Source organism: Caloenas nicobarica, chromosome 3 (assembly GCF_036013445.1).
Source record: "Caloenas nicobarica isolate bCalNic1 chromosome 3, bCalNic1.hap1, whole genome shotgun sequence".
Classification (NCBI taxonomy): domain Eukaryota; kingdom Metazoa; phylum Chordata; class Aves; order Columbiformes; family Columbidae; genus Caloenas; species Caloenas nicobarica.
Genome location: NC_088247.1, coordinates 64,765,924 through 64,780,390, shown reverse-complemented (window position 1 = coordinate 64,780,390; position 14,467 = coordinate 64,765,924). Strand labels below are relative to the sequence as shown.

General features: G+C 38.1%; 1 protein-coding gene across 2 annotated transcripts in view; it reads left to right on the top strand.

Moving 5' to 3' along the window:
• Positions 1-14,467, top strand: part of SNX9 (sorting nexin 9) — a 63,355-nt gene that overhangs the window by 15,580 nt on the left and 33,308 nt on the right. For both annotated transcript variants that reach the window (XM_065632563.1, XM_065632562.1), the window contains exons 2-4: positions 4,931-5,017; positions 7,556-7,630; positions 8,716-8,838. In XM_065632563.1, the coding sequence (XP_065488635.1) occupies positions 4,931-5,017; positions 7,556-7,630; positions 8,716-8,838 (285 nt within the window). The remainder of the gene's footprint in view (positions 1-4,930; positions 5,018-7,555; positions 7,631-8,715; positions 8,839-14,467) is intronic.

Here is a 14,467-nt window from a genome sequence, read left to right as displayed (position 1 = left end):
AGCCCACTCGCTGCAGGTGAGCCTTAACACGGGCATGTGTCTGCCTGTGCACATCAGGGTTGTCAGACTTGGGGGTAAATTGCTCCTCCATCTGAGCCCAGCATCTCTTGAGTGAAATATCTTAGAAAAGGCAGAAAGATTCTTATGAGAAATAGGTGCTCCAGTTGCTTTATCAGCTCTTTCAGGATTCTGGGGGAAATACAGAAGAGCCAGTTCATCAGGATGTCTACAGAGATCTTGAATACTCTTCTAGTAACTTACTGTAGTGTTAATATAATCCTTCACCGGAATTTTATTTCAATGACTTTTGCTAGTCATCTTCCCACTTCATTTATACAAAGAGTCTTGACACACTGACAGGTATAGTTGCATAGTCTTATGTCTACTTGCATAAATAAGTTGGTAAATGCTCTTCATTTTTTTTTTTCTCTTGGTTTTTAATATTTTGGGAAGAGGGGTGAGGTACTCAGAAGTAATGGAGAAAAGCTAAGTCTGCTCCAGGTCTGCAGAGGAATAATACTTTCACTAATCAAGGTACTGCTTTTCAATGTGTAGAATCTTTTGTTTTAAATGCTTAGGCACAATTACTATTATCATTCTAAAAGTATAGTAATAATTATTGATTGCAATGCTTAGAATGTCTAGAAGTTGAGAGACTTCACACTGTAATGTCAGTAAATCTGTAAACTGGGAAACTGCAGTCCAGATGTGCAACTACAGCAGGTAGAACCAGCTCCTAAAAATGCAATGTAACACTGAGAATTACTGCTTTCCTTTCTATTTTCTTCTGCTTATTACAATCTAAATGTACCCATGCTGCCGAACAGCTCCTTTTCTTTTAATAAGGAGGAATTTGTACTGGTTTCCCCTGTCCTGAACTTCCAGAGGAAACCACCAGCTGCTTCTCATTCCACAGAAACCGCAATATGCACCAGAGCTGCAGAGATGCTGGTGATGGGAGGGCACTTTCTTCCTTGGCATGTGTTGTGCCAGGGTTCTCCTTAATCCACGGCGGCCTCTTCTCACGTGAGGGAGCATAAGATGAACACTGGGATGTGTCACAAACTCCGGTGGGGTTAGGGAAGCTCCCCTGCCACCTGAGCAAAGCAGAGGGTCAGTAGGTGCACGGTACAGGGACCAGGTCTGCTTTCTGGTCAGTGAAATCTGTTTAAACTTTTTGGGTTAGCAATCCTTTTTCTCAAAGAACCTGACAAAACCACTTGGTTGTATCTTGTTGGGGGGGATGGGGCGGGGAGAGGAAAATAAGTGCAGCCAGTAAAATAAAAGTTAAACTAGTTTTCTTACAGCTAACAGATTGATTAGCAATTCTTACTTGGTTTTGCAGATTTGCAGTATTCTGTAAATAAAGCAATTGGCTTTATTTCACTAATAAAATCTTTGAATCTCTGAAGTTCTTGTAGTTCTTGGATTGTTTGATCTTTTTACATATGATCAGGAGTAAATATGAAGCACGACAGTTATTGTAACAAGTCTTGTTTTTTCTTAAAACCTGTGTTTTGAAGTAATTGCCTTTGTGGTATTCATTCTGTGATCTTTGGAATTTGTCAGATATTCCAATTTTATCAATATTGAAAATGTCTATAAGCTTAGACCTAATATTGGATGCATGTATTGCAGTGCTGAGCAGCTAAAATCCTTTTCTGGTCAAATGCTTTCTTCACTCCATGCCCCCTTAGGCTGTTTTGCCTAAGTGACAAAGATCTGACAAAACAGTAACTGCCACTTGGATGTAGTATTTGGGGCCAGTAAGTATGGAAAAGTTTATTGCAAAACGAAGTCATTTCCCTTTTTATAGTATTTTGGAACTGACTGTCAAAAATTTAAATAGGGTTGGGGCTGATACCTCTGCCCAAGGAAAGGCTAGAGGGAGGGTTTTTTCATTGTTAACAATATGGTTATTAAATTGAGGGAAAACATTTAGTCACTTAGGCTCACTTACCTTGGAATTGGTTGAGTTTACACTGTCTTTCCCATTAAATCTCAGGAGTCAGAGAGTAGTGTTAAAGTTTACTTGCTAGGAGTTCTTAGGGACTTTATTCCTAACTAGGCAAACGAGTCCAGAAATGCAAGTGGAATGGAGAGTGCTAGCAAAAAAATCTGAGGAATGCATTTGAGACGTCAATGTACAGATTGGGTTACAGATGTCCTTCAAATACTTCATTTAATGTAAGAATCCATTTCAGTAGTAGTGTCAATCTTTTTTTTTTCTTTTCAATTTCTCAAACTGCAGTAAGGCAAAAATTATTTTGGTATTTTTGTACTTTTTTCCTTCTACTTTTTTTTTTTTTAGAACTTCTGAAACAGGAATCTAGAGCAGGGGAATGGATAGACTTTGGCACAATGTCTCTCTCTTGGTTTTCCTTCCCTACAAGCCCAGATTTTTCTGAATAACTTTATTTTCCTGCTACATATGGAGAACTGAGTATTTGCACACAAATACATCCTACTTTTTCATTCTGGCTGTTCCTGTGAGATGTTTTGCCAGTTTTCCTGAAGGCAGGTAAAATCTGCCTTTGATCTGATAGGAAGGGTCCCTGGTTAAGAAAGTTGATTTCTACTGCTGAATATCTGAGCTTTGTTACATCAGCTTGCAAGAACCAGATAAGTATTGGTAACCTGCTGTCAAAAGGACATGTTCAACACCTTGCATCTAATACCGCTGAGGGGACAGGTCTGGAGAGTGATGCTTTTTACACTCCTACTTAAAATGTTCTTGTGTTTCAAAAGATATGCTGCTTCTCTTCAGTTTACTTTCTAAGGAAAGTAAGGCAGCTTATTCTTATATTTGCATGGAGGCCTGTTTTTTTCTGCTGGAAGGAAAAGAGTGTTATTATTGAGAACAGTTATCTCCTCTTCATCTGGGTTTTGCATGGCATAATCTTAATGTGCTGAAAGCTTCAGTTCCAAGGGAGAAGCGTTCATGCAGAGTGCTTGGGACACACGGTTTTCTGTAATGTTGTGCTTTTCTAATGGAGAAGACCAAGTGTTTGATTTGTTGTGCACATGGTCCAGGATTAGCATTGTCAGCGAATCTACAATGTGTTTACTCTCACTGTGGTTTTGTTTATACTGAAATAAAGTATCTCTTGACTAGCCCAGTGTATTTCCACATGAAATTAAAATGTGGGGGAGGAAACTTGTGTTTGTTCTGGTTTTATGTCAGAAGAAGGGATGTCTAGGTGGGGATCATAACAACCTGTGATTTAGAGACAGGCAAGGCTTCATGGTGAATGGCTGTCTTCTGCTATTTTTTTCATATCACATAACTTGCTTTTAACAGAAGTCATGATTTTACTGTCATCTTTATGGCAGAAACAGGGTTTTGTTTTGAGTGCGTATGGGTTTTTTGTGTGTTGCAGGTGGGTTATTTTGTTTTGTGGGTTTTTTGTTTGTGATTTGTGTTGGTGGTTTTTTTTTCCTCTCTCTGACCTCCAAGTACAAGAAGGACCTCATTGCTGTAGACAGTGTCTGATGTTACCAATATGAAATTGTTTTTCTTGGATTTAGTTTTTTAATCTGCAGAGTCAAAGCCCAGTTCTGTTATGAGCTGAGGTAACTAAAGCATGTGCCGTACTGGCGAAGATGAAACTGTAGCCTTGCCTCTCTCAAGATATGCTAGGGAAATTGGTGTGTTTCCAAGTGAACTTTCTGCCCCTCTAATCTATATTGAGTATTGATATTTTAGTTACAACTGTCAGTACTGTCTGTTAAAATGTATACTTTTTCTGTTTGCCTTTCCTGATCTGTAGTCTAGCTTTCCCTTTTGGTGCTCTTTGATAACTCAGCATTGGCATCAATCAGATAAGATAATGTATTAATTACTTGTGGGGTACCTGGCTAACATAAAGACTCGAGGTGTCTTTTGTACGTTCTGCTAGTGTGATGAGTCTTCTTTCAAGGGAAGAAAAGCTTCGAAAAGGCATTTATTTTGGTCAAGTTTAAAGTTTATCTAATATGCCACTTTAAATGGTAAGCTAAAACTTTTATTCTAGATCTTCCTTTAAGAGTCAAGGTAAAAATATATGTGGTTTCTCTCTGCATCCATTTTAACAGTGTGGGAGGAAGTAAATACTGTCACTTTGTAATTCCTGAGACCTTTCTTTGCTTTTAAATCGGAAAGGAATTTAACAGAAGACATTAAAAGATGTTTGGGAATACAATCTTAGGCTATGTCATAGTTCTTTGTATAAAGAAGCAGACCTGTTCTTTGAATGTTAGACAACTTTGTCAGTGTTTCAAACATAACATTTCCTTATGTAGCCTAGTAGCAGAGTGAGTACACAGCAAAGCCTTTGTGTGTCTAAACACTTAAGAATTAGTTTGCTTTTGTTCTTCCTTCCCGCCTTGTGCCTATATGTAATAGGCCTGCTCTCACTGTGTATTTGCATAGCTCCTCCTGTGTACAAAGAGTCTCGAAATATAACTTTACATTTTGCTTTTTGTGTACAAGACTGGTTACTTACATCTGCAATTATTTGTTTTTCTGAATTGTTTGCTCTGTGAAACAGTTCCCTTTACCCGAATTGGAGTTGGAATATGTCCTGTAGGAGGGGGGAAAAAAAAAAGTTTGCTAAAGTTAGAAGCCTTTCCTTCTTCCCCTGGAAAATGTTGTACAGATAGTTCTGGACATGGCAGAGAACAGCCAGACTTAAACTGTGAGTCCTTCTAGAAAACAATGATGATCTCTAACAAGTTCCAGAGGAGATTTTCATCTTGTGAAGCTTGAGTTGGTGTTTAGTTTGGAGTTCAACTTTTGGAAACATTCGCTTCCTACATGCTGAGTTGCTCTTTGTACATCCAGCCTTACTCCGCTTACTCTTTCTGCTACTTAAGAATAAGTAGTGCTGATACTTCATAAATCTTCTAAATAAGCTGGCAAGCTCACTGCTATATTATTTTTCACATACAGGCTCGTGTTATGTATGATTTTGCTGCCGAGCCTGGAAACAACGAGCTGACCGTCAGTGAAGGGGAGATCATCGTAATTACCAACCCGGTAAGAAAACTGAGGTGGAATCAAGGCTTCAGTGCACTTCCCTGATCTACTTGTAGCAGATGGAAGAATAAAGGTGCTTGGTGGCATCTGAAAACCCTGGCTACCCTCCCCTGAAGAATTAGTGAATAAACTAAATACAGAGAGTTTTCTAATAGTTTTGTGGAAACAAATGCAACGAGTAGTTTTAGAGGACAAGGGCCCTCTCACTGTGTGCCTACACCTTATGAATTTGCTCAGCTTTGTTCCCCTCTAAACAGAGCTGAGTGCCAAGGCAGAGGAAGGAGCTAATGATGGTGATACCTTTCACATCTGAATGTGTTGTCTTTTTTTTGTGTGTGTGTCTGATGTTCCATGTTTTGTGCATGTAATCTTTCAAGTGCTTGCCACTTGCATTTCAATCTGACATGCCAGGTCCCTTCTCCATTTTGAGTTTCTTAATGACTTCAACATTCCAAGTTTTTTCAAAGAACTTGTGACAAGATTTTGTACTAAATTTCTGTATCCTTTCATAATTAAAGCAATATGGACAAGGCACAGGGAAAGAGTGGTGAAAATACTATGATAATACTAAATAGTATTTTGAGCACTGACATTTGATTTGTGTAGACAATTTGAATTTGAGTGTGCTTTTACTGTCCTATATAATTCTTACCCTTAGTAACAAGGTGTTAGTTTATTCTGGTTTTGATTTTTTTTTTTTTTTTTTTTTTTGGGGGGGGGTGGGTAGTGAAATGGGTCAGTGAATAGACTTCCCTTTTAAAACACATACAAACATAGAACGCCTGATCTTGATGCCAGGTTTTATTTATCTGGTTGTGTAGGAAACACGGGTTCTGCAGAATAAACTAAGTCTTTGAAGAGCCTAATCATATATAATCCTGATAATTTTTAGTTCCACTGACCTTCAATATTTGAAGCAGATATTTAGTAGAACCAGCACCCTCCTTGGATAGTATACTGTGCTGTGGCAGAGGTACCATTTTAAATTAATTCAGGAGTTTAATGCAGTTTCACAAAAGTAGGACTAAATAAGTAGTTTACCACTTCTAAGCTAGTTCTTGCTGAATAAGATATCTATTTGTTAAGGCAATATATTAGGTTGGTGCAAAAGTAGTTGAGATTCTGGACTGTGAATTTTAAATCATTATAACTCTGCTCAAACACATCTTAATGGTTCCTATTTTGATTAATAAAGATCTGTTTGAGCCTGGTTATAATGATTTAAAATTCACAGTCCAAAGCCACAATTACTTTTGCACCAACCTAATACTTAAAACCAAGTAAAACTTTATTTTATTCTGTCCATTATTAAACTGTGGGTTAGATTGCCACAAAGGCTTTTGATCTTTTTTTATATGATAAGTTTAGACAGCAATAGCGTAAGTCATGGAAGACCATTGGTGATTGCTTTTTAAGTGCAGTGGTGCAAATGTGACTTCTGGCTGAAGATGTCATTGCTCTTGCAGTTTAGCCAAGCTAGTTGAATTTATAATCCAAGATGTCTAGTTGTTTCTGTGTTCTTGAGTATAAGCTTTTAGGTACATAAGAAAAAGCAAATAAAAATTTGTTATTTCAGTTACTGATGGATCTTTATTGTTTAAAATCTTGAACACCTAAGCAGACCTCTTACTACGTGCAGGATTACATAAAATTTCCAAGTGAAATAATAAAATTGTGAATAAACAAATACATCCATTAAAAAGCAAAGAAAGAAAACCCGAAAGTCAATAATTACTGTCCAGTGTATGTGGTTCCAGTTCTCAGCTGTGAGTTAGCTTGACATGTAACTATGTGTTCAAGGAACAGCTTGATTTTAAAACAGAACTAGCTTATTCCCAATAATGTTTTCCTGGAATTGACTTTGCTTAACTGCAAAGGTTTCTTAGTGTATGTAGAATGTGTTTTTAAAAAAACAGACAATAAGATGCCCCACTGAGATCAGAGCTGAACTGTGTTAGTTCTTTTCAAACTAGTAACATGAGACCTACCTCTGAAATTAAGAGTAAACTAGAAAGAACATCTCCAGTTCCCGCATGGCACGTGCCTCTCTTAATCTTGATATTATCCTTAATAGTTTTATGGGTTATAGCTCCCACTCATTACATACCTCTGCACCTTCAATAAGTGAAGCAGAGATTTTACAGATATTATCAACAGCTTTATTCCTTGAGTTGTGTTTATTTATAATCTGTTGATTAAATTAATGCTTTGGAATTGGCACACTAGTAGCTGTGTTTTGATGCAGTCTATGTCCAGACAATTGACTGTGGTTTCATAAATGGTCAGAAGTGCTACAGATCAACCTTTTCCCCCTTCATGCTTGTTAAATCTGTAGTCCACAATAGCAGTGTGACCTGTGCTCTGTTTAAGAGTATCTGCTGCTTCAGCAGATTTAAGTGAGTTTATTCATGGTCATACAGTCATAACTATCTTTCAAACATTGCATTTGACAGACAGACAGTGCTTCCTCCTGAGCTGTTTAAAGCATGGTGTGCGATCCATCTAACAAAACTCTTTCTGTATTATTACTTCTTTTAGGATGTTGGTGGAGGCTGGTTAGAAGGAAAAAACAGCCAAGGTGAGAGAGGACTTGTTCCAACAGATTACGTTGAGGTAAGTGGCTACGCTGCTCGACACTAAGAAAGCAGAATTACCGAAAAGGCCGTCTTCTGGTTTGCTGTAATGGTCAAACATAAATCTTCCAATGTTAGAACTTATTGGAGCAACTGTAGCTGGCTTTGGAGACCAGTGCAAATATGCTATCCAAAGCTACTGTGCTTCGTAGTGGTTTCCCAAGAAATGCAACACAAGGTTGTCTGTGATAAATACTGGTCATCTACATAACATGAGCTACCTTGGGTCTGTTTCTGGGGCTCCCGAGATCCAATAATTGTTTTGTTTTCTTGTCTGAAGATACAGATACGGAGGTAAAACGACCAATGCAAGTTCACACTGATGTCGATGTGCGTGATTTGCCACACACTTATAAATCTCTGGAGTGGAACTCCATTTTTGGGGCTCAGCGTATGGGATCCCAAATCCAGGGACTATTCATCTTCTTTCTGAGAACTTTTTCTGTTTCTTTAGTGTATGTTGATCTGCTCTTTGTTTAAAGACTGGGATGGTGGGAGTCTCAATGCACAGACTGTAATCCAGTTCACTCTTGGAGGACCCTGTGTCTGTATGTCTGCAGGTTGCCAGTTAGACTGGCTGTAATTCCTGCAGCCTCCTCTTTAAGGTGTATGCTTTCCTTTTTACACCAGTGCTGTGTTTATTTACAAAGAAAAAAAAAAAGGCGGGGAGGGGTTGGCAAGCTCGTAGTCTAGTAGCTTTTGGCTCTCCAGACTTGCTGTTCCAAAGTGATCCTCTGAGTATTGAGTTCCCAGTCTCCAAGCAGTAATGTTAACAACCTTGTTAATCCCCAATGAATTTATAGATAAGTGTCCACTGCTACAAGAGTCCTGTGTGTTATGCTGTTATAACACAAACCAATTCCATCTGTTGTGGAAGTAAATCCTCCAGATTATCACATCAGTTTCTTGTAAAAGGTTCTGTAGAATTCGAATTCAGAAAGGGTGTATACAGCCATCTTAAAGAATAGTGGCATGAATGTTAGGATTATTATGTATGATAAACAGCATTATTTGATTAATCATAAGAGAAGCATGAAAAATATTCTGCAAATTTTTTCATTTCAGATTATAACTGAAGGTGCAAAAGATGGAATTAGCTGCGGTAACTCATTAGCCGACCAAGCCTTTTTCGATTCCCTTTCTTCAAATACAGCTCAGACCAACTCTGCTGCAAAAAGCAGTAATCAGGTATGTCTTGCAGTTTTTCAGGCACAGTGGGCATGGAGACTTTTGTTGAGATAACTACTTGCACTCTTCAGTTGTGCTGTACTGTATTTGTGAACCTTCATAAAAGTACTAATTAAAGTAATTGTGTTTTCTTTAGGGAGTGCTTTCATTGAATATTAACGGTATGTGTGAATGTTCAGATACTGTCACTGCTGGAAAATTTAGTATTCTGACACTTTCAGAAATAGTGTTTTAATTCTTTCCAGTCTGCAGTTATATAAATCTGTGACTACCTCAATCTCTGTACATCTGTTCTGTCTAAGAGCACTCTTAGCAAATTTACTTCAAGTTGCTTGTGTTAGTATGCTAACCTTTTTAAGGAACCATTTTTTAAAAATGTTTGATACAATTGGGTGGTCTACGCATCATCAGCAAGAGTGAATGGATATTTTTGTCTTTCAGAATTTGAGTGAGAGTTGTTTCTTTGATTCAGAAACATGAAGCAAATTCATGTATTATCTCCAGTCAGTTGGAGAAGAGGCTGACTTTGGTTTTGCTGGAAGAATATTTTTTGTTTTCTTTTTTTATTCCTCACTTTATGAATAGCTTTTAGCCTGGTGTGTCAGTTCATTAAGCAGCAAGTATTTAGTTTCAGCTTAGATATCTGAGGACATACATTATCTTAAACACAAGCTGTTTATTATGGTCTACAGACTGCTGGATGTCCCACACATAGGAACAGTTAAACATTTCGAAGTCCACGGGTCAGCAGCAGTAGAAAATCTGCTGCTTCCAACAGCACTATGCAAAGCTCTTTTGTGTTAGAAAGTAAACAGTTTACTTATTGTAGCAGCTAGGGACACATACCTGGTTTGTGGGTCAGTTAAATATCAGTTATTAGTTTCCTTAATTGTGACTTACACTGTAGGACTTTGACGTGAAACAAGATCTTTTGAAAACTGTACACAGGACATGTTTTTTATGACTGCGAATGTAACAGCTCACTGGCTGTATAGTGTTTGATTTGTGCTTCCTTGTATTCAGCTGGACATTACCAGGATTCTAATTTTGTGATCGCACATATAGTGAGAACTCCAGACCTCACTGTGACTATCTCAGTGTTTATTTTTTTTGTAATTGATGCCCAGTTAATGTTTAAGCTAAACACAGAACTCTTGAAATGCCTCATGAATTTCTCATGTCAGACTGAGCCAAAAGCACTGATTATAGGTTCATTTTCCATCAGCGAAACATACAGTAATTTGAAGGTAGAGGTGGGAACCTCATTTCTTCTGCTCTGTTACCCTTGCCCCCGTTTTTCCTCCTATAGAGTTCCTAGACAAACTTTACTTTTGGGGAAGCTTGAAATATTTGCAGCAGCTACTCCTGTAAAATCTGAATACTGTTTCTCTTCTGAAGGAAAAGAAACTTAATCTAGATAGAATTAATTACTAAGATAATAAACAGAATATTTAGCACGGTGGTAGAGATACCTATCAGAGCTTGATCTGTGCTTAGCACAAGGCACTTGTGCCTAGAGGAAGGAATAAAAAAGCCCTTGCCTGTATAGGGGGAAAGGTTAAAATAAAGGTATCTATTATATTCTAAATAATAGTGAATTACTATGGCAATCTAGTTTTGGAAGTTAAATATCTGGAGGTGAGAAAAGCTTGAAAAATATAGTCACTTTACAGTTGACACAGGATCAGCAGTATACTGGCCCTGTAATACATACAAATTGTAGTTTCTTCATAATGAGTTAAGGAGTAACTTAAGGCAAACACCTTGTTTTATATGTATCAGTGCTTTACTTCTGTCCTGTTCCTCTCCACTCTTCTTCAAATGCTGTGTGAGACTGTTGAGAGAACGAGTGTACTATAGTGTACTACAGTAAAACTATATCGCTTACATTAATAGGAGAGAGAGGAGGAGAGTGTGCACGTGGATGCAGCCAAGGCCACACAAGATGTAGGGGAAGCAAATTTCCTCAGGCTAGTGCATTTGGGTCTTTTGTTTTTGTGTTTATTCATAGCAGGACCCATCTTGTTGCATGATCAGGATTTTATGTCATAAGTTATTTACGTTTTCTCGAGTTTTTTTTCTTTAACAGAGTTCATTCACTGCTGTTATATACAGTTTCTAGAAAAACAGCAGATCTTGATTTGAAGACTGGTTTCTTCAGCTTTTGACATATCTGGTAGTTTTTTCCAGTGGCATATTGTTAGCAAGAATTTAATTTGTACACTAAGCAGTCTGACTTCCACTTTCAGCTGTTAGGCCTTTCTCCCACATCAGAAAGCTCTATAGTGCATGATATCTTATCTTTGCAAAAATTCTGTTGTCCTCTTGATTAAGAAATTCTGTTTGTCCTATCTGTCTAGTGTAAGACACTTTTCCTGCCCTCAAAGAAAAGTTTCTTCTGCAGTCTCTTTGATCTTGTGACTTATCTGTAAAATATGTGCATTGCTCCTGTGTACATCCCATGATGTCAGGCAGGTTTGATGTTGCTGTTCTGGTGTAGAAAAGCCTGATGCAGAGAAAGATTGCACTGATTCCTGTAATAGTGCATCAGGAGGTCATACCGAGTTGCACATACTGGCTTCTCTTTTAGAGCCACTGCTTATAAGAATACAATCTTCTACTTTGTGGGTATGACCCATCTTTCTAGACATATTACTCTGCATTTGGCTATAATAACATTTACATTGTTTAACATGAGTTCCCTCAGGCACTTCGGATTGATCTGTGTTCAGATGCACAGTTGCAAGCAATTGACTTACCCTTTTCAAGTGCCTTAATGAGTGACAAGGTCAATATACAAAGCACTTCATCTTAAATGTAACTTTTGTGTTCAGGCTATGGAGAGCAAAGAAAAATGACAAATTATGTGTCAATGTAAAGAGAATTAATGCTGGAGGTGGCACAGTAGTGGGAACTAAAATGTTCATAGATGTGGTCTGGTCGACTAAATAAAAACAGCAGCATTCCTAAATACTGACATTTTATGCTATCTGTTATATTTTATAGTAATGTGGGGGTACCAATTTATTACAAGAAGACTTTATAAAAGCACTTCCAAATAAAGAGGATGTTTGGGCATTTTTCTTACTACTACTATATCGAAGAAATTGCTTTCTGTAAATATGAAGTCACTTTAACATACATGTAATTACACAACGCCCCCACTCCTCAATTTCAATAAGTCAAAAGATGTTTTAATTTTTAGAATTTCTTCCATTCTTCTAACAGAAAGTACAAAAAACAGGTGGTTGTGTAGTCTTTCAGTACCAAGCCTTCTTAAAAATAATAAATCTGGCTGAGTTGAAAGGTGCGAGTGTGGGTGGTTTTGGCTTTCTTTAAGAGACCAGTTAAACCACAGTGTTGTGGTTTAACCCCAGTTGGCAGCTCAGCCCCACCTAGCTACTCGCTCACCCCCCGCGGTGGGATGGAGGAGAGAATCAGAAGGGTAAAAGTGAGGTAACTTGTGGATTGACATAAAGACGGTTTAATAGGTAAAGCAAAAGCTGCACACGCAAGCAAAGCAAAACAAGGGATTCATTCACTACTGCCCATGGGCAGGCAGGTGTTCAGCATCTCCAGGAAAGCCAGGCTCCATCACACATTTCTGGTACTTGGGAAGACAAACGCCACCACTCCATACGTACCCCACTTCCTTCTTCCCCTTAGCACTTATTGCTGAGCACCATGTCATATATTAGGGAATATCCCTTTGGTCATTTGGGATCAGCTGTGTCCCCTCCCAGCCTGTCGGGGACCCCCAGCCTCCTTGCTGGTGGGGTAGAATGAGAAAGAGAAGGCCTTGATACTGCGCAAGCCCTGTTCAGCAACAGCTAAAACATCCCTGTGTTACCAACACTGTTTTGGTCACAAATGCAAAACATAACACTGTAAAAGCTACTTTGAAGAAAATTAACTCTATCCCAGCCAAAACCAATACAACCAGTTGTATTTGAATGCAGATTTTGTCTGTAACTTTTTTGTCTTAGTTTTATTTTTAAAGTTCTGAACTGGTTAGCCTGTCAATTTAGAAATAGATCTCAAATGGCAACGTGCTTCTGACAGAGTTTTAAAAAATTCCAACATTTTTTTTTTTTAGCTTTATACATTATATTTTTGCTAGCATATCTTCATATACCCAGATAGGTCTGGGGACAACTGCTTTTCTTAAGTAGCAGTCTTGCATGTAATACAGAACCCTAAATCATTACAGCTTTCCCAGGTCAGTTTCCAAGTATACATATCTCTCAAAATAAAACTTAACTTCCTCTCTCTGTCTTCACACATCCCTTTTTGCTTTCCAGTCAAACAAGGGGCTTTTGGTTTCCTGCTCTGGAATCCATAACTTTTTGATGTGAAGAAAACATCAGCAGCTCAAGCATTGCCCTATTCCCTGTGTGTCATTTTTCTACGAAGGTTTTTTTGTTCTTGTTAAGTAAGTAATCTCTTGAAAAGTAATTAATAAGCAATAACCAAAAGCAGCTGCTTTTACTTCCTTTTTTTCACTGAGAGAGATACAATGACCACAGCAACACTTTAGTGTTGTACCTTACCTGGGTTTGCCACAGATGTGAAGTGACAGTAGAAGAGGGGCACAGGGGCGCTTCCTAAGGAGATGAGAAGAATTCCGCATGACCCTGAGCAGCAGTTCACTCTTCCCCAGCTCATTCCCTGCATCAGTCACGTCCCAGCAATAGCTGCTTTGGTGAAGCTTGCAGCTGCTCTTGTAGAGAGCTACCTGAAGAAGGTATTGGGGAGATAAAAGCACTTAGAGGAAGTAATGAAGCTAATTATACAGAAACAAGGGGGGAAAAAATGACTCGAGGTAACTATTTTTACACTAAGAAAAGCAGATAGGAGGTTTTAATATTACACATGCCCACAACATTTGTGGTTTAATGTCTGAAAAGCCTTTTAAAAATTGTTCAACAAAATACAATTTAAAGAACCCTTAGTTGCTGAAGGTGGAGGCTGTTCCGAGGTTTTGTGTGGCTCTTGTGCTCTTTTGACCTTGTAGCCCTTGGACAGAGGAAGCAAAGAGAATGAGAAATCTTTCTTTGTCAATCCACTGTTCCTCTGAGCAGCAATGCAGGTTGCTAATTTTAGACCGTCACTTGGAACAACTAGTGAGTAACTATATCAGCACTTATGTTTTTTCTATTTGTTAGAATTGCATATATATATTAAAGTTATCCGTAAACTCTTCTGGTATTAGAATGACAGTGGCAATAATGGCACTGAAATGAATATAAATTATTGGCCTTTTAAACCAAATAAACATCTTGAAATACACTGAACACAAAATTTCTCATTTCTGATGCAAAATGAGATATATTTTTCTCTTGTGGTATTTCTTTGGTGCTGAGCTGCTTCCACGGGCTGTAACAACAATGGATATCCTATTTCACACCTTTCAAGAGTGTTTCTCATTGCAGTTGACCAAGAGTTTGTTACCTGGGTAGCATTTGGAGCCTTCATAATTAAAATATGTATGGAAATACAAGCAGTAATGTAAATTCATTGTGAGTGGTCTCCTCCAACTGTGGCTTGGGTGTGGTGGTTTTTTTTTTTTTGGTGGTCAAGACTAGTGCTTCTCAAATCACAGATGTACCAGCATTTATTTTGCACATGT